Raw genomic sequence first — 19,422 nt, forward strand, 5'->3', positions numbered from 1 at the left:
AACACCATTAGGCAGCATCCAACATTGCAACGGGCAGTGGTCATAATGTTTTGTCCTATCAGTGTGTTTGTCACACTCATAATTACCAAATGTTATAATTTTTATGAGCACTACTGCACACGCATTTAGTTCAGATTTCAGCACCAACTTCTCCTTTCAGGTGTTCTCGAAGAGCAGTTTTTAACTCCGTATTAATTCTTTGTTCAAATTTATTGTGGTTCTCTGGCTACAAAACTGGCTTCTCAGTTTTTGTTCTAGTTTTATTTGATAGAAATAAGACTTGATCAAACTTCTTTCTGAGTTCTCTGACCTACTGCTTATTCTTTCAAAACATAGTGGTGTCTCATTTATTTCATTCTTCCATGGATGCTACAATTATGTAGCTAAAGCTATCTCCTTCTAAATTAAGAACTGAAGGAATTTTTGGAGTTAGTAATGACTTTTCCATGTCAAATAGTAGATATCTGAAACAAGATTTGATAACTGGGATACTGTGATGGTTTCTTTATTGTTCACGGGCTCGATTCCAGCAGAAGAGTTGAGGGCTGACATCCTTGATCTAGCTTTTCCTTCCCTAAGCATTCCCCTAGCTCACAGTTATTATTGATTGGCATCACAATTTGTTTATTTCGCCATTTCTCTGATTGAAATAACAGAGAGAATTGTGTTGAAGCTGAAGTTCAGTAATATCTTCAGCTAAAAATGCCATTCTGAAATTAAATATCTTCATCTAAAAGAAATGCCACTCTCAAATTAACACCAAGATTGTGCCACTGGATTTCAATAGATTTTCTGAGTTAAGCCATATTTAGCCCATTGTAACAAACCATAATATGTTGATGGCCTTGAAGATGATGGAAATCAGTGCAGTCAGTGAGAATTGAATTCTAGTGGTTTTTTTTTTTTTTTTTTTCTGTCAATGCAACCTGATAGCCACTAATGTAACACAGAATTGAAACACTAGTGTTGTTGAAGAAGCTTGCTATTGAAACCGAATATCTTGTAATTCTTATTTTGTCTTGTATTTTCTTCTTTTATTATTGAAAACCACTTTACTGGTATAATTAATTCTTTCAAATTGCAAGACAGGATTATGGGGCAGCACTTACATCCAGGAGGCAAAATTCTACGTGCTGCCAATAGACATACGTAAAAGTAATAGGAGTTAGCTTTCTTAAATATCTATTGACAGTACTTGAAATTTTGCATTCCAAATGGAATACAACATGAGACATCTAGCAGATTTTAGCTCTCCCTTCACTATAATGACAGAAGTGACACATGGTGATGTTGACTCCTCAAGTCGAGGAAACATTGAGGAGTCAGCCTGATCCATGACTGTTCAGTAGCCACCCACAACACACAGAGATTGTTTGGATCTGTGTTAGAGATTAAAATATCTTGGGACAGTTGTGTACCAAATTTGTATGCTTTATGGAACTGGGATCAGATGATGTGGGGAACCAGACATGCATTGTAATAACTGAGGAGTGCTCATCAAATCTTTCTGACACAACTTAGGGTGATAGATTGATGCATCATCTTCCAGAAGTTACAGGTCATATGCTGAGTGCCAGAAGTGAACAGAGCTGCACATATCTTATAAACAGTACCTGTATGATTCGCCAGGGAGACACAGGGTCAAAGAAATTAGTAGCCCTGCTGGCCTGCCACATGAGTCTCCTCATGCAGTTCACTGATGCCCTACCATCAGTAGTGACTACTAAGACTCATCAATTCGGCCAACATGTTTCAGTGGTTAGTGCATCCATTGGTGTAGTCGTGTGCCCATCCTAATCTTTACGCCCTGTGATGTGTGGTGCGCAAAAGTACGGGTGTGGAGCATTGGCTTCTGCACCCTTTAGCCAGAGGTGATTCTGCATTATATGGCAATTCAATTCATGTTGCTTCATGGTGATACACAAATGAAGCTTAAGTTATGACCAAATTACTGAGTAAGTGATGGGCACTTACCTGTAATCACCATTACTTCAAAAATTTACATTAAACATGCAGTAAATAAATGGAAAGTAATGTATAGCAACAGTCCATCTGAACAATAAAAAAAAAGTAAAAATGCTTAGGTTTGTTGATGATGTACCAGTTTTTACTGAATGTATTTGGTTGGTCCACAAGTCCGTAGCATGTTGCTATAGGTTTATTTGTTGATTGTCTTTTTTATATATAATTAATTGTTGCTGTTTGAGTTTACAAATTGTCATTTGGAGATAGTGAGTGGAGCTGTGTGCAGTAAAAGATGGAGTGGTAAGAGGAGAAATCAGAAAATTTCAGACATATTCTTCTGTTTGAATTCATTCTAGGGGTGACAGCAGTGCAGAGGCAGCCAGAAACTTTTGTGCTGTGTATGGGAATAATTCCATCGGACAAAGCATGCCACAAAAATAGTTTTCTCATTTTGAGGAAGATGGTTTTGATATTTAGCTACTCTCCAAACCTTTTAGATTTGATGAAAATCATTTAAATGCATTAATCTGCAGTTATACACGTCATTGCACTCAAGAACTGGCAGGTGTGATGAACTGTGATCATTACACCATCATGGGTACCGCATGCTCTAAACCAAAAATCACAAAAATCAGCAGTCTTAAGTGTGCCATTCTTCTGTTGACCATCTCGTCACTTTGTCAACCCATGTTGTGAACGGTTTTCTCCACAAATACCAGACTGTGGCTCTGTTTTTTTATTTGGAGACTGGTACTCTCTACACATGGGGTTTCCAAGGCCACTTTCCTTCAGGAATTTTTAAACGATAGAGTTTTCACGGCCCGTGTGGGTTCTGCCTTGTTGGACACCTTTATCCAGGGAAATGGGACGCATCAGGGCTCCGTCCTGAGCATCATGGCCATTAACCCTATTATGGCCTGTCTCCCGTGAGGCATCTCTTACGCTCTTTTTGTCGACAATTTTGTGATCTATTGCAGTTATCCACAGACTGGAGCGGTATCTTCAGCGATGTCTCTATCAACTTTACTCATGGGGCATCAACAACTGCTTTAGCTTTTCCACTGGCAAAATGTTCGTATGAATTTCTGGCAGCGCATTGGGCTTCTTCCACCATCTTTACATCTGGGGCCTGTTGCTCTTCCATTTGCTGAAACTATAAAATTCCTCAGGCTCATGCTTAATAGGAAACTTCTTTGGTCCTCCCACGTGTCTTACCTGGCCGCCTGCTGTATGCGGTCCTTCAGTGTCCTACGTGTCCTAAACAGTAGTCCCTGGAGAGCAGATCAGGCCACCCTCCTTCGTTTGTACCACCTAGACTATGAGTGTTTCATTTATGTGTCTGCAAGTCCATCCTTCTGACGCCATCTAAATACAGTCCACCATCGTGGAATCCATTTGGCCACTCATGTCTTTCACACTAGCCCAGTTGAGAGTCTCTACACAGAAGATGCTGAACTACCGCTGTCATACCGGCATGCGTTTCTACTCGGCAGATTCGCATGCTGTTTGTTTGAAGTTCACTTTTGGCTATTGCTCCAGCAGCTTAACTTCATGCTCCCTGCCACTTCCCTGGTGGGTGTGAACCCTTCACCACCTTGACTTTGTATGGCGGCCCATGTTCACCTTGGACTTTATTCACTTACTAAGGAAACTAATCCAGATTTGATGTATCACTGTAAGTTTTTCAACCTTTGCACGGCACTTAGCAATAGTACCTTTGTGTACACTTATGGCTCTTGGACTGTCTGTGGTGGTAGATGTGTGTGTTCATCATTGGCACTGACGATTTTTGGTATCAACGTGTGGAACACTGCTCAGTATTTACAACAGAGCTCTTCACCCTGTATTAGGTCATGCAGTACATATGGCAACACAGGCTTCTCAATTGTGTCATCAGATCTGATTTTCTCAGTGCCCTTCATAGCCTGTGTGTGCTGTACACAGTTCATCCCTTACTGCAACAAATCCAAGAAAGCTTCCACTTGCTCACCCTTGAAGGAGCCACCTTCTTTTTCGCTAGTTCTTCCATTCCTTCCGCTGATCTCCTTGTTGCCATCTGTCAGCAGGTGGTGTCTTTTTGGCATCAACACTGGTCTTCCCTTAACAGGAGCAAGCTCCGGGGAATTAACCCTCTCCCAGCAGCTTGGCTGACCACCTCTCGGCCCTCTCACCTCAAGGAGATCATTTTAGCTAGGTTGCGTATTGGGTACAGTTGTTTTAGCCATCACCATTTGCTAAGTGATGATTTCCCACAAGCTTCTGCTCATTGTCATCACCTTTGACTGCTTGCCATTTCCTTACTGTATGCCCTTTTTGTAACCACTTACATTCTTATGTATATTTGCCATCTTGAGTGATCACCCATTTTAACAAATGATGGACGGACTGTGACCCGCATTTTACTTTTTATCCATCATAGCAATATGATGAAGAACCTGGCTAAAATGATCTCCTTGAGGTGAGAGGGCTGAGAGGTGGTCAGCCAAGCTGCTGGGAGAGGCTTAATTCCCCGGAGCTTGCTCCTGTTAAGGGAAGACCAGTGTTGATGCCAAAAAGACACCATCTGCTGACAGATGGCAACAAGGAGATCAGCGGAAGAACATTTAATCTTTAGTTCGGAACCTGTGTTGTCTCTACGGTGTATTTTGTGGACCTTTGACCAAGAGGATGGCCTTGATCTTAGCCCTCTTTTCTACCATTGATCGAGCTTTACATGTAGTAGCTTTTAACTACTTTTTTGCCTTAGTGTTCTAAGGTTCTGACATGGTCACATTTGACCTTAGTCTTTTTGCACCCTAAAATGAAACAGGACAAAAATTAGCATGAGACCATATGTGCATCTCTGCGTGTTCGTCATCAATTGGCTCATGAACAACATTGACCATTCCTGTCCTGTATCATTATTGGTGATGAGAGATGGTGTCTTTATGCTAACATAAGAAAAGAAAGTAATGGTTGAGCCCAAAGAAAACAGCAAAGTCATGTCTGCATCCTCAAAAGATGTTATGCATTTTGTGGAACAGCGACAGTGTGGTGTAGTACAAATTGCTTCCCCGAGGTGTAACCATCACCGCTTACATTTGTTGTCAACAACTGAGACATCTTGCTGACACAATCCTAGAACAATGACCAGGGAGATTGCGTGATGTGGTGCCACTCCATGAAAATACCCATCCGCATTGTGCTAGACTGACAAAAAGCACTATATAGGTGTTGGATTGGGACGTCATTCTGCACCCACTTTATTCACCTGATCTTCTGCTCTCAGATTTTCACATTTTTCCATCTGTATCAAACAACCTTCAAGGAACTTCCTTCCCAGATGAAAATGTGCTCTGAACATGGCTCAATAAGTTCTTCACCTCAAAGCCACATGATTTCTACAGTAGCAGAATCGGAAAGTTACCCCAGCATTGACAGACTGTTGTAAACAGTATTGATGACTAAACTTTCTATTATGTATATCTGTTGCGTTTATCAAAGATATGGAAAACACTATGAACTTATGCACCAGCTCAAGAAATCGTGGATCTTGTGTTTCAGAAGAATCCAGCAAAACCCCAAATCTGATGAAACTTTCATTGTCCCTAATTGTTTCCACCAATGATTTCAAAAACACTACTACCAGATGTTCTCCTGTAGGGTATATGGGAATAGAACCACTGTGGGAATTATGTCAGTGGAGGACCGTGGCTTATCATGCTACACGGGATATTTATCAGTTTAGTGTTGGCCAAATTAAATGAATGAATGATGAGAGTGAATTAAGTGAGCTTGAAATGAAATTAGGACCAACCTGTTAGAAATACTGAACTGAGAATGAAGTGAATGTTTCAATACTAATGAAAATTTATATCAGACCAGGACTGGAATTTTCTGCTTTTCGCAAACAGGAGACATCAGTGAGTATGAAAGTTTAAGTCAGGCTTCGAAATGAACATGTATATTGCTAAAAGTGGGAAATAGGCTTTTAATCGTGATCCAGCAAATAATTTTCATTAGTTACAACATACTCGTACTTAACATTGCATGAACTGATAGAATGACGAGTTGAGAAGTCTTCGGTAATAGAGAAAGAACCATATAGATTTTTATCAGGGAATATAGGATCATAAAATTGCACATTGCTCTTCCATAGTAAATGTAATAGGTAAAAAATGACAGAAAATAGTACAGGAAGAAGATTAATATTTCGGTATTTTTGACAAAGTAGGTAAGACAGAGAATGGCAAGAAATACTGACTAATGGAGAACTTGAATTGTTGTCAGCCATTCGTAAGATAGAGAAATTACGAGGGTGGCTTGAAAAGTTCTCGGAACAGAATAGAAAAAAGTACTTACATCACTGAAACTTTTTATTTTTCAATGTAGTCTCCTTGCAAATTACTGCACTTGGTCCAACGATGTTCCAGTGCCTTGATCCCATCTCGAAAATGAGTTTCCTCCAGGCCTGCAAAATAGTTGTCAACTCTGGCTATCAGTTCTTTGTTTGAAGTGAATCTTCATCCACCAAGAAAAATTTTCAGCTTCGGGAAGAGATGGAAGTCTGACGGAGCCATACCAGGTGAATAAGGCAGATGTGGCAACAATTCATACCTTTGTTTGTGTACTTTTCCTATGGCAATGGCACATGTGTGCAGGAACTTGTTGTCTTGATGGAAGATGACTTTCTTCCTTGCTAAACCTGGCCTTTTTTTGCATATCTTTTGTTGCAATTTGCCCAGGAGGTTAACATAGCATTCTCCAGTAATTATTTGCCCAGTGGGGAGGTAATCTACAAACAGAACCCCATCAAATCCCAGAACACTGATGCCATGACCTTTCCCGCCGAAGGAATTGTCTTTGCTTTCTTTGGTGGCGGAGAATCAGCATGTTTCCACTGCTTTGACTGTTGTTTTGCCTCTGGGGTATAGTAATGCACACAAGTTTCATCTGTGGTCACAAACCGGCACAAAAATCTTGTTTGTTTCTCCGAAAATGGGCCTAACATTGTTCTGATATGTCCATTATCGTGCATTTTTGATCCAGCATCAAGAGCTGCAGCACCCATCTTGCAGATAATTTTTTCATTTTTAATTCTTCAGTTAAAATGTGATATACCCTTTCAGATGACATCTGGAAAGCATGAGCAATTTCAAGCACTTTCAATTGCTGATCCTCCATGACCATTTTGTGCACTTTCGATTGCTGATCCTCCATGACCATTTTGTGCACTTTTGCAATGATTTCTGGAATAGTGACACATCTTGGCTGACCACTGTGCGGATCATCATCTAAGCTCTCCCAACCAAATTTAAATTAGTTTTTCCACTTGGAAACAGTTGGCTATGAAGGAGCAGAGTTCTTCAGTGTATTCTGGAAATCGGCATTAATGCCCTTTGCTTTCATTCCTTTCTTGATAAAGTACTTAATCACTGCTCAAATCCTCCCCCCCCCCCCCCTCCATCTTTGCGAATCACTAGGCAGGAACAACAACAGAGCCACATCACCATCACAGCTCTCTTCCAAGGGCACTGATGTGGCTTGTGTTTTCAGGCAACAGTCCAATGAATATCATGTGAACAACTCGTTGTGCTAGTGCTGACCTCTTGTGGTGATTCTGAGAACTTTCCAAACCACTCTCATAAGAAGAAGAAGAAGGTGGTGGTGTAGTAGCAGCAGCAGCAGCAGCAGCAGCAGTAGTAGTAGTAGTGTCCTCGGCGTCTTTTGCCATGGCATATCTGAATAAAGTCTTCTCAGTTTTCAGGCCATGTTTATTTGAATAAATTACTCAAGCTTTCCATGGCAGTCTCTGCCATCGTCATCAGGAGTAAAAACCACTAACTGCCAGAGCTGGCACAGTTTGCTGCTTATATAGGCATGATTGCAGCATCAAGCAGCAGTCAGAGAGGGCCAAATTGAAGTGTGAATGGAAGGTGAGTTTTGCAGCTGATAGTAGCTCTGGTCTGCCATGGAACTGAGTGACAAGTGGCACGATGGGTTGACGCCATGTTTTGAATTGTCGCTCCCACCTCTCTACACGCATCAAGCATCCGTCTCTGCTTTCTTTCGATATCTAAAGCCCGCCCCCAGGTGCTACTCATTGTGTACACCCTAGTCTCTGTCGCTGTTTTTTCTGATCTCAGCTACCTCCTATACAACAGAGTAACAGTACAGTAATGCAAGAGCCGAGGCTCTCATCTTCTTAAACTGTATTTTGTGTCCATTTTCCAGGCAATACGTGGTGACGGCCAATTTTTCAAGCTGCCTTTTTTCAATATTCTGCTTGTGCTCTGTACAACACTCCACACCTGTGTGAGTTGTTTGACCTGTATAGATGCTGCTGCATTTGCAAGGGGCGTCATTCACATTTGGCACACAAAGAGCTATGTCATCATTAGCAGTGCGCAGCATATCTCATATCTTGGGAGCAGACTGTAACACTGGTGTCAGTCCAGTCACTGCACCACACATCCTAACTTATTGCTCTTTGCCCCATAGTTCGGCAGGAAAGCAGCTGGCTGCTTTACAATTCATCCTTCATTGGTGGCATCTGAAAGTCTGTGCAATGTCTCTCATGCTATAACCATTCTCTCTGAACAAGTCTCAGACTCTGCAGTACACACTGTAGATGGTCTTCATCAGAAATAATCTTCGCTCTGTGTACTGATGTGCTCAGATCCACTTTTTTTTGTGTACAGGGTGGTGCAAACTATCGGTGTTCAAGTACCAGTCAGTGTGCATTGGTTCCCTGTACACTAAATGACCAAGCTGGCCTCTTGCCTTCCTCTCAACTAAAACAGCCATGAATGGTAGCTTGCTATCCATCTCGATCACAGTAGTAAGTTTAATTTTGAGATGGACACCGTTCATGTGAGTGACAAACTGCAGCAGTGAATTTTCACTGTGAGGCCATATCAGGAAGGGGTCTTGAAGCTTAGGAAGTAAGATGGATGCAACACTGCAGACTTTAGAGCCTACTCCATAAAGAATTTTATGAGTGCTGGAGACAGTGGTGATTCCATCGTTGTATTATCCATCCTGTCATAATATTCGCTGTGGTACAAAAAGTACATTGTCAAAACATGACAGAGCAACTTTCCAATTCCAGGTGGAAACTGTTGGACTAAAAGATCCAACAAGTCTTATACTGGCACATTATTAAAAACATTACAAACATCTAGACTAACCATTGTGTTTTCTCAAGCTATTTGCATTTTCTTAAGTGTTTCAACAAGTATCTGCAGCTTTACAAACTGGAGTTCACAGTGTTCCAGTTTTGGTGCTAATAACCCTACTAGTTGCTTTGCCAGTCTGCAGATGGACAAACTGATTCCACTAACTGGGCCTAAGAGAGACATTTTGCTTATGTATCTTCGGTAGTCCATAAAGCCTGGGAGATCTGGGGGCACGAGGCATCAGTTTCTTCACCATTTCATCTGGTAAACCAGAGTCCTTTAATAACTTCCCTCTCGTTCTGATGATTGCGTATATTGGGTTGCGATTAACATTCCAGTATGTGTCATCTTCTAATAAATGCAGCTCCTTCAGGTGGTAGTCTTCAGTGTTAAGAACCTAGGTGGCATTTCCTTTGTCAGCTGGCAAAAAAACCCAGTCCTCGTTCTCACGTAAGAATCATAAGGCGCATCATTCTGCCTAGTTAATACTAGATTTCAGTGGCTTATCTTTTGGGGGCTGGTAGTTAGCCTTACATCCTCAGCTGCATTGTGCAATAGATGCTGAATGCATCTCTCTCTTCTGCTAACAATATCCAAAAATTGATGACTCTCAAATGGGTTTCTGACAACAAGATCAAGCTCCTTGTCAGTCACGTCAGCTGTCTCACTATGCCATGATTAGTTGTCTTCAAAAGTTAGTACACTGCAGCAATTTGAATCTGGCACTTAACTATAGCGAAGCAAAAATTACCTCCTTGTCCTTGCAACGTGAACTGAGAACAATGTTCCAGCCCACCCCTAAGGTATGAGATGCTGAACTCTGTTAAAGACAACATAGTTCTTCATGTGCCTGATACATATGGTACCCCTCACAAACGTGACAGCATCTTTATAGGTCAAACAGTTCACACAGTTGTGAAGTATTGTGCTGAGCACAAGTGGAATATTGAACAGAGGGAATTTGACAAGCCGGCCATAGCTGAGTATTGGAAAATGGACACAAAATACAATTTGAAAAGATCAAAGTCGTGGCTCATGCATCAACATATTGGAATTCCGTTATACAGTAGATGGCTGAGATTAGAATAAACAGCAACAGTTTTAACAAAGACCAGGGTCACACACCTGATAGTGTGTGGGGACAGGCTTTGGATGTCAAAAAAAGGAAAGACGGGTGCTTGACGCTTGTAGGGAGGTGGCAGTGGCAGTTTCAAATGTGGCATTGACCTCTCGCACCTCTTGACATCATTCACCTTCTGTACATTTCATTTCAGCCCTATATGATTTTTGCCATATGCTGTGATTGTGCCTGTGTGAGTGTAACACTGTGCCAGTCCTGTCAGCCAGTGGTTATATGACTATGGCAGAGATAGCTAGAGTATTTTATACAAATTGATGCAGCTTGACAACTAAGAAGATTTTATTCAGTAGTAGTAGTAGTAGTAGTAGTAGTAGTAGAAGTTGTTGTTGTTTTTAGCCTGTGCTTATAAACAAATAGAGAAATGGTACTTCAATGTTAATCATTAAAAATTATCAAATTTAAAGTGAGTATATTAATAAGTGCTTCCCCCATGAACCATGGACCTTGCCGTTGGTGGGGAGGCTTGCGTGCCTCGGCGATACAGATGGCCGTACCGTAGGTGCAACCACAACGGAGGGGTATCTGTTGAGAGGCCAGACAAACATGTGGTTCCTGAAGAGGGGCAGCAGCCTTTTCAGTAGTTGCAGGGGCAACAGTCTGGATGATTGACTGATCTGGCCTTGTAACATTAACCAAAACGGCCTTGCTGTGCTGGTACTGCGAATGGCTGAAAGCAAGGGGAAACTACAGCCGTAATTTTTCCCGAGGACATGCAGCTATACTGTATGATTAAATAATGATGGCGTCCACTTGGGTAAAATTTTCCGGAGGTAAAATAGTCCCCCATTCTGATCTCCGGGCGGGGACTACTCAAGAGGACGTCGTTATCAGGAGAAAGAAAACTGGCATTCTACGGATCGGAGCGTGGAATGTCAGATCCCTTAATCGGGCAGGTAGGTTAGAAAATTTAAAAAGGGAAATGGATAGGTTAAAGTTAGATATAGTGGGAATTAGTGAAGTTCGGTGGCAGGAGGAACAAGACTTTTGGTCAGGTGATTACAGGGTTATAAATACAAAATCAAATAGGGGTAATGCAGGAGTAGGTTTAATAATGAATAAAAAAATAGGAGTGCGGGTTAGCTACTACAAACAGCATAGTGAACACATTATTGTGGCCACGATAGACACAAAGCCCATGCGTACTACAGTAGTGCAAGTTTATATGCCAACTAGCTCTGCAGATGATGAAGAAATTGATGAAATGTATGACGAGATGAAAGAAATTATTCAGGTAGTGAAGGGAGACGAAAATTCAATAGTCATGGGTGACTGGAATTCGGTAGTAGGAAAAGGGAGAGAAGGAAACATAGTAGGTGAATATGGATTGGGGGGAAGAAATGAAAGAGGAAGCCGCCTTGTAGAATTTTGCACAGAGCATAACTTAATCATAGCTAACACTTGGTTCAAGAATCATAAAAAAAGGTTGTATACCTGGAAGAATCCTGGAGATACTAAAAGGTATCAGATAGATTATATAATGGTAAGACAGAGATTTAGGAACCAGGTTTTAAATTGTAAGACATTTCCAGGGGCAGATGCGGATTCTGACCACAATCTATTGGTTATGAACTGCAGATTGAAACTGAAGAAACTGCAAAAAAGTGGGAATTTAAGGAGATGGGACCTGGATAAACTGAAAGAACCAGAGGTTGTACAGAGTTTCAGGGAGAGCATAAGGGAACAATTGACAGGAATGGTGGAAAGAAATACAGTAGAAGAAGAATGGGTAGCTCTGAGGGATGAAGTAGTGAAGGCAGCAGAGGATCAAGTAGGTAAAAAGACGAGGGCTAATAGAAATCCTTGGGTAACAGATGAAATATTGAATTTAATTGATGAAAGGAGAAAATATAAAAATGCAGTAAATGAAGCAGGCAAAAAGGAATACAAACGTCTCAAAAATGAGATCGACAGGAAGTGCAAAATGGCTAAGCAGGAATGGCTAGAGGACAGATGTAAGGATGTAGAGGCTTGTCTCACTAGGGGTAAGATAGATACTGCCTACAGGAAAATTAAAGAGAAGAGAACCACTTGTATGAATATCAAGAGCTCAGATGGCAACCCAGTTCTAAGCAAAGAAGGGAAGCCAGAAAGGTGGAAGGAGTATGTAGAGGGTTTATACAAGGGCAATGTACTTGAGGACAATATTATGGAAATGGAAGAGGATGTAGATGAAGATGAAATGGGAGATAAGATACTGCATGAAGAGTTTGACAGAGCACTGAAAGACCTGAGTCGCGAAACCAGACCCCGGGAGTAGACAACATTCCATTAGAACTACTGATGGCCTTGGGAGAGCCAGTCATAACAAAACTCTACCATCTGGTGAGCAAGATGTATGAGACAGGCGAAATACCCACAGACTTCAAGAAGAATATAATAATTCCAATCCCAAAGAAAGCAGGTGTTGACAGATGTGAAAATTACCGAACTATCAGTTTAATAAGTCACAGCTGCAAAATACTAACGCGAATTCTTTACAGACGAATGGAAAAACTGGTAGAAGCGGACCTCGGGGAAGATCAGTTTGGATTCCGTAGAAATGTTGGAACACGTGAGGCAATACTAACCTTACGACTTATCTTAGAAGAAAGATTAAGAAAATGCAAACCTACATTTCTAGCATTTGTAGACTTAGAGAAAGCTTTTGACAACGTTAACTGGAATACTCTCTTTCAAATTCTGAAGGTGGCAGGGATAAAATACAAGGAGCGAAAGGCTATTTACAATTTGTACAGAAACCAGATGGCAGTTATAAGAGTCGAGGGGCATGAAAGGGAAGCAGTGGTTGGGAAAAGAGTGAGACAGGGTTGTAGCCTCTCCCCGATGTTATTCAATCTGTGTATTGAGCAAGCAGTAAAGGAAACAAAAGAAAAATTCGGAGTAGGTATTAAAATCCATGGAGAAGAAATAAAAACTTTAAGGTTCGCCGATGATATTGTAATTCTGTCAGAGACAGCAAAGGACTTGGAAGAGCAGTTGAACGGAATGGACAGTGTCTTGAAAGGAGGATATAAGATGAACATCAACAAAAGCAAAACAAGGATAATGGAATGTAGTCAAATTAAATCGGGTGATGCTGAGGGGATTAGATTAGGAAATGAGACACACAAATTAGTAAAGGAGTTTTGCTATTTAGGGAGTAAAATAACTGATGATGGTCGAAGTAGAGAGGATATAAAATGTAGACTGGCAATGGCAAGGAAATCGTTTCTGAAGAAGAGAAATTTGTTAACATCGAGTATAGATTTAAGTGTCAGGAAGTCGTTTCTGAAAGTATTTGTATGGAGTGTAGCCATGTATGGAAGTGAAACATGGACGATAACCAGTTTGGACAAGAAGAGAATAGAAGCTTTTGAAATGTGGTGCTACAGAAGAATGCTGAAGATAAGGTGGGTAGATCACGTAACTAATGAGGAGGTATTGAATAGGATTGGGGAGAAGAGAAGTTTGTGGCACAACTTGACTAGAAGAAGGGATCGGTTCGTAGGACATGTTTTGAGGCATCAAGGGATCACAAATGTATCATTGGAGGGCAGCGTGGAGGGTAAAAATCGTAGAGGGAGACCAAGAGATCAATACTCTAAAGCAGATTCAGAAGGATGTAGGTTGCAGTACGTACTGGGAGATGAAGAAGCTTGCACAGGATAGAGTAGCATGGAGAGCTGCATCAAACTAGTCTCAGGACTGAAGACCACAACAACAACAACAACAACAACATTAATAAGTGGAGTAGTTAGTTGAAGCTTGTCATTGCGTTCGATTTTTCAGTGACTGAATGGCCAAATGGCCGTTTCTTCATAACAAGGCCACTTGTTCCATATAAATGTTCCAAGTTCAGAAACAGTTTCTGATTAAAGTTAGCCCACACATCAAATGACTCAGTACACTAATTTCATGTGAAAGAAAAATTTTAAAGTTGAAGTAAAAGAAGATCTCAATGGAAGTAGTGAAGATGGACCCATTTGAAGAGGTGATTCAGGACTACTTTACTGTGTAGGTACCTGCTGCACAACTTCATGATAAATACTATCTTTACCATGAGAACAAAAAAATTATTAAAATTAGTGTTTCTTATAGACCTCTTTGATGTATGAATAAAAAAATACGAACAGTGAACAAGTTTCCTCTTTTCTACATGATGGGATTTTGTTGATTGTTGTTACACCTGAGCCTCATTTATCATCTGACTTTTGGATATTCTGTAAGGCTATAAATAAGGCATTAACAGACTGTAGTTGATTTCCTTCCCAGTGTGAATAAGTTTGTACTTCTGAAATACAGAACACTTTTAAACACCTACTTTGCCTACTATTTACTGCACTGCTGTTCATCAGTGAAATCCCTTCTTTAAGTTATGACTTTCATATTATGCATTTCATTTTTAAAGGCATCTGTTTTAATTTTTTTTTAATTTTTGTACAGTTTGTGCTGTGTGATATCGTCCTTTCTAATAGGTGAGGTAGGATTTAATGTTGGGAGATATAAAAAGGAAATTATGAGTTGTTGATAGAATGCAAAAGTGGCTTTGTATGACTGAGGAAACTGAAATGAAGACTCAGTTAGGGTGGAAGCGATGTTGTATTTTTTGCTAGAGGAAATGGAGAGGGATAGTAACAATATATGCTCTCAAGCATTCTGACAAATTTACTGCATCTCAGTTTCTCACAACATTCCACAAGCAATATCTGTATAATTACCTTCCATAGTGATGTGTTTGTCAATCTGTTTAGTGCCGTTTGAGTTGCAGATAACAGTCCTGGCTCTACTTAAATCCATGTAGACAGATATATTTACAATTTCAGTGATTACCATTCCATAGGTTGTTTCTGATGTAGAGTTTCTGAGTTTGATTCATAGTAACTTCCTCACATTTTCTTGTGGTTAAAATATCTGATCATAAGGTCAACTGAGTAGCTGCCTGAATCCGCAAAACACTGCCATGGTGTCAAGCATAAGGCTTACACCATGTTGGGAGGGATGTCTCCAGATGGTGTGGCAGCAAGTGGAGGATAAAATAGTTGTTTCCTTCTAAAATTTTATTGATAAATTAAGAGACAGAATTGCCAGTCAGTACTAGATTTCAGGAGCTGAAATGTGCAGTAGTGCCAACAAACACAGAAAAATAAAAGTGACACACTATCCTAGCTTTTGGAACTAATAATTACTTACTTGGGATAGAGAGAGGGATAGGTTGGGGAAGGCTGAAAAGGAAGGTCATATGACTCTGATCATTGATGAGAAGGAACCATCTTTTGTGTGTGTGTGTGTGTGTGTGTGTGTGTGTGTGTGTGTGTGTGTTTTTGCAGTACTACATATTTTGCTTCTTGAAGATATGTGCTGGCTGGAAATTCTGTCTCCTAATTTATTAGTTTTCTTGATTAAATCTTTCAGTGATATAATTGTACAAGTGGAAGAAATGGGAGAAGACTGGCTCATAATGTGTTTGATTACTGGTAGGCCAGGGCTGAGTCAGTTTTTAGCAGACTAGAAGTAGGTGATTCATTCTTCTACTTGTGACATGGAAGATTCTTAAAATAGCCATAATTAAGGGAGAATTCCAACTGAACAAAGGTCCATACAAAATTGTCATAGTCATAGTCATTGGCATCTATATCTGAATCACATGTGTATTATGAACTCAGAATTGAAACCCATGTTATAACCAGTATTCACAATAATTAAATGTTCACTGACGCTATGGGTTCAGCACTGTTCCTCCCTCTCCATTGTTATTTTTTTCGTAAAAATTATGTGTAATAGGTTCTTTTTGCAATTGTTCTGGCATCATTCATTTATTTATTGTAGCACTGTTTAAAACCAAAATTTTCTTGAAACTGGTGTTTCCTTGTAGCTTTCATAATATCAGAGAAACTAATGTTAACAACACACACATCCATATTAGCAATTGAATATTTATTATGTGCAATTTGCCTCCTTTCCTCTCTCTCTCTCTCTCTCTCTCTCTCTCTCTCTCTCTCTATCTATCTATCTCTATCTATCTTCCTTCCCTCTCTCAGGTTTTTGCACTCACCTCAGAATCTTGAATTTGCATACCATTGATTCTTGACTTCTGCTGTTGCATTCCATCTCCTACATTGCCACTGGCATACCTTTTTTCTTATCATTGCCATTAAGTAATGGCATGCTATTGTGTCTGTCCATGAAGACTTTTTTATGGTCACTGTGTCTTCATTGTGATGCAAGGACCACCTATTGAACTGAAATTATTGTCTATCTGGTTGTGGGCAAGATAGTTCACACTACAACTGAGCCTACAGTTTAAATTGTCAAATAATAGTTTGTGTATGAGATTTGCTCAATACCATTTTCATGGTGTATTTGTGCACATTATGAGGTGGTGGTGAATAAAACTCATCCTAACATTGTGATTCATCACAACACAAAATTAAAAGCTTAATTCATGGCTGCCATTGTAGATGCCCCAACGCCTGCTGCTACTACTTGTATTTTCAATATAAATTGTTTTATGACACATTTTTCCAGTAAGTACAAAATGATTTGAATTAGCTTCTGCTTTGTATTACAGGAAGAAGAAGCACTGTTGAATGAGATGGAAGTGACAGGCCAGGCATTTGAAGATATGCAGGAGCAAAATTCAAGATTGATACAACAGTTGAGGGAGAAGGATGATGCTAACTTCAAACTCATGACAGAGCGTATAAAATCCAACCAGCTTCATAAACTGGCCCGAGAGGAGAAAGATGTGCTTAAGGAACAGGTATGCATTGGAATGTGAAGTGTTGGTTGTATTGTATTGTATGCTGTCTATACAGATGTGAGATTAAAAATATTTAAGTAAAAGATGAGAAAATAAAGTCAATTGCAGAATACAGTAGGAAGATCTTGGTTTTTGAAAGTACAACACTTATTCAGGAAAGCTTTTGAGTGTGTCAAATATTTTCCAGTGAAATACTTCCTGGTCAATGAAATGAAACCCAGGTTTTCATTTGGATTTTTATACAAGTATATTATTTAGGTTCTTCTATGTTTTGTTGGTATGTGTAGTCAGTATTATCAGTGAACAGTGGGTTTATGTAACCATTAGTTTTTTTTTTAACTTGCTTATAGTGTGTTGTTTGGTGTACAAGGGCCTCTCTTTTCCAATAAGATGCTGTTCACATTGATAGCTCCTCAAAATAAAGAAACCGTAGTATTGTAATTGCCCGCTTCAAACAGAATTGAGAAATATTAAAGCAGGTACCATGCAAATATTTGGTCATTGAGTAATTAATCTGTTCCTGTCTGCAGTGTCATTTGTGCTTCATTATTAAACTGATTACAGATCATCCCAGTATTACAAAGCATATATTTCTACACGTACTGTGGATGACAATTAAGTACATTTCATTTCATACTACACACAAACTTTTTCAGTTATGATTACTGTTTGCAGTAGCCACAACATATTCATACTAAATATCTCTTGAACTGATTGAACAAGGAGTTAAAAAGTCTTAAGTAACAGAGGAAGAACCACTTGGAGGATGATCAAGGAACAGATGATCATTAAATTGCTCATTACTCATTAATAGCAAATGTAATTGGTGAAAAGAAAAGAAATAGTACAGTATGAAGATTAAGCCTTCTTTCCACATAACTGCATTGCTGAGGAAGACATGGTAGACATTTTTCTTCTCGGTTTCTTCATTTAGCTTAGTGCAAGATAAAACATCAGTTCAAGGTCTTCCATTCTCATAAACAACCACAGTTTGTTCTAGTTGGCACTTTTAACACATTGCGGGAGATCATTGGTAGGCCCAGCTTTGCTTTATTTCTCATTATTTCTTATCTGTTACCATTCTGAGGCTTAAAGGAGATCCTCAGGTCACTACAAGGGACAATATGCCATAACAATCCTCTCCTTTTTCCTCAAGATGTTAAAAGTGTTTAACAGTTCACAAGCTGAACATACTTTTTGCCCTTGATACAAAGTGCTCTGTAATGACTACTTTCATTAAGGTACTCTTTGACCACTGAAATTGTCACATACAACCAATCAGTATCTTTCAGAGTTAATCATCAGTCAGTTACTGTGGGAGATTATTGACAAAAATTTCACTTTGTACTTAAAAAGTTTCATTAGGTGACAGCGAATGGGGCTGGAATCCAGATGTGCCTTTCAGGTAAGGTACGTTGCCAGTTGAGCTATTTGTACATCTCTTTGAATCCAGCACATTACTTTGTGTAAACTGAAATCTGGGGGAGGTAAATGGGGGAGTCTACAAAGAATAGTGTAATGTACATGGTGTTGGATATGGACACAGCTTATACGTCTAAATCCATCTACATTTTTAAAATAATATAGCCTCAGTTCCATTCCAGTAAATAGAGCCCTGTTGTCTGTACCTTATTTACATCTGAGACCTACGTGAATAACGTGTTAAATATTTTTCTGTAGTAGTGTCTTCTCCGACCACTCCCTACCTTCCAGCAAACCCCTCTCCTGCAGGTCCGGGGATTAGAATAAGCCCAAGGTATTCTTGCCTGTCATAAGAGGCAACCAAAAGGAGTCTCTCACATTTCGGTTTGGCCTTTATGTGATGGTCCCCTGTAGGGTTTGACCTCCATTTATCAAAATTTTCCTGAAGAGCGAGCCAATTGGGGAAGAGAGCCTTACATGGTGCACAGAGTCCATGATGTGCTGAAACCTCTCGCATCTTTCATCGACGTGGACCTGCACTTTGTCTCATTTCCAGCTGTTAATTGAGGTCACCCTCCTGAGTGCGTTTTCCGCCATCCTCTGTGCAGTGTCACTTTCTGCACTGTCGATGATAATGGTCTACTTAGCTCATTTGCGCTTGATATGTGGCATGGTAACCTGTCTATTGTGGTGGGGCCGCCATGTACCATATTGGTTGTAGCCCCCTGACCACACAGGGATCACCCTGCTGATGCCTGTGCCATTAACTCCCCACATTTGCCAAGCAGTAGATGCCTGTCACCCTGAGGCATCGGGACTCCCAGCAATGGTGGCCTTTGCTGCGGTTGGGTGGTGCCCGTGGGGAGGGGCCCTGGTTGGAGTGGGTGGCATCAGGGCTAACGACACGCCATGAAGCGTAGTATTTCATCGCTTGCTGGTGGTCAAACACCATCAGTCTGTAAGCGGTCAAGTCTAACAACTTCAGTGCTAACAAATAA

At 40.2% G+C, this 19,422-nt stretch overlaps 1 protein-coding gene across 4 annotated transcripts in view; it reads left to right on the forward strand.

The window, feature by feature from the left end:
• The window catches only part of LOC126410738 (E3 ubiquitin-protein ligase Bre1), a 284,197-nt gene that overhangs the window by 239,101 nt on the left and 25,674 nt on the right, over nucleotides 1-19,422 (forward strand). For all 4 annotated transcript variants that reach the window (XM_050081311.1, XM_050081312.1, XM_050081315.1 and 1 more), the window contains one exon: nucleotides 16,811-17,002. In XM_050081311.1, the coding sequence (XP_049937268.1) occupies nucleotides 16,811-17,002 (192 nt within the window). The remainder of the gene's footprint in view (nucleotides 1-16,810; nucleotides 17,003-19,422) is intronic.

The sequence above is a fragment of the Schistocerca serialis genome, chromosome 1 (assembly GCF_023864345.2).
Source record: "Schistocerca serialis cubense isolate TAMUIC-IGC-003099 chromosome 1, iqSchSeri2.2, whole genome shotgun sequence".
Classification (NCBI taxonomy): Eukaryota; Metazoa; Arthropoda; class Insecta; order Orthoptera; family Acrididae; genus Schistocerca; species Schistocerca serialis.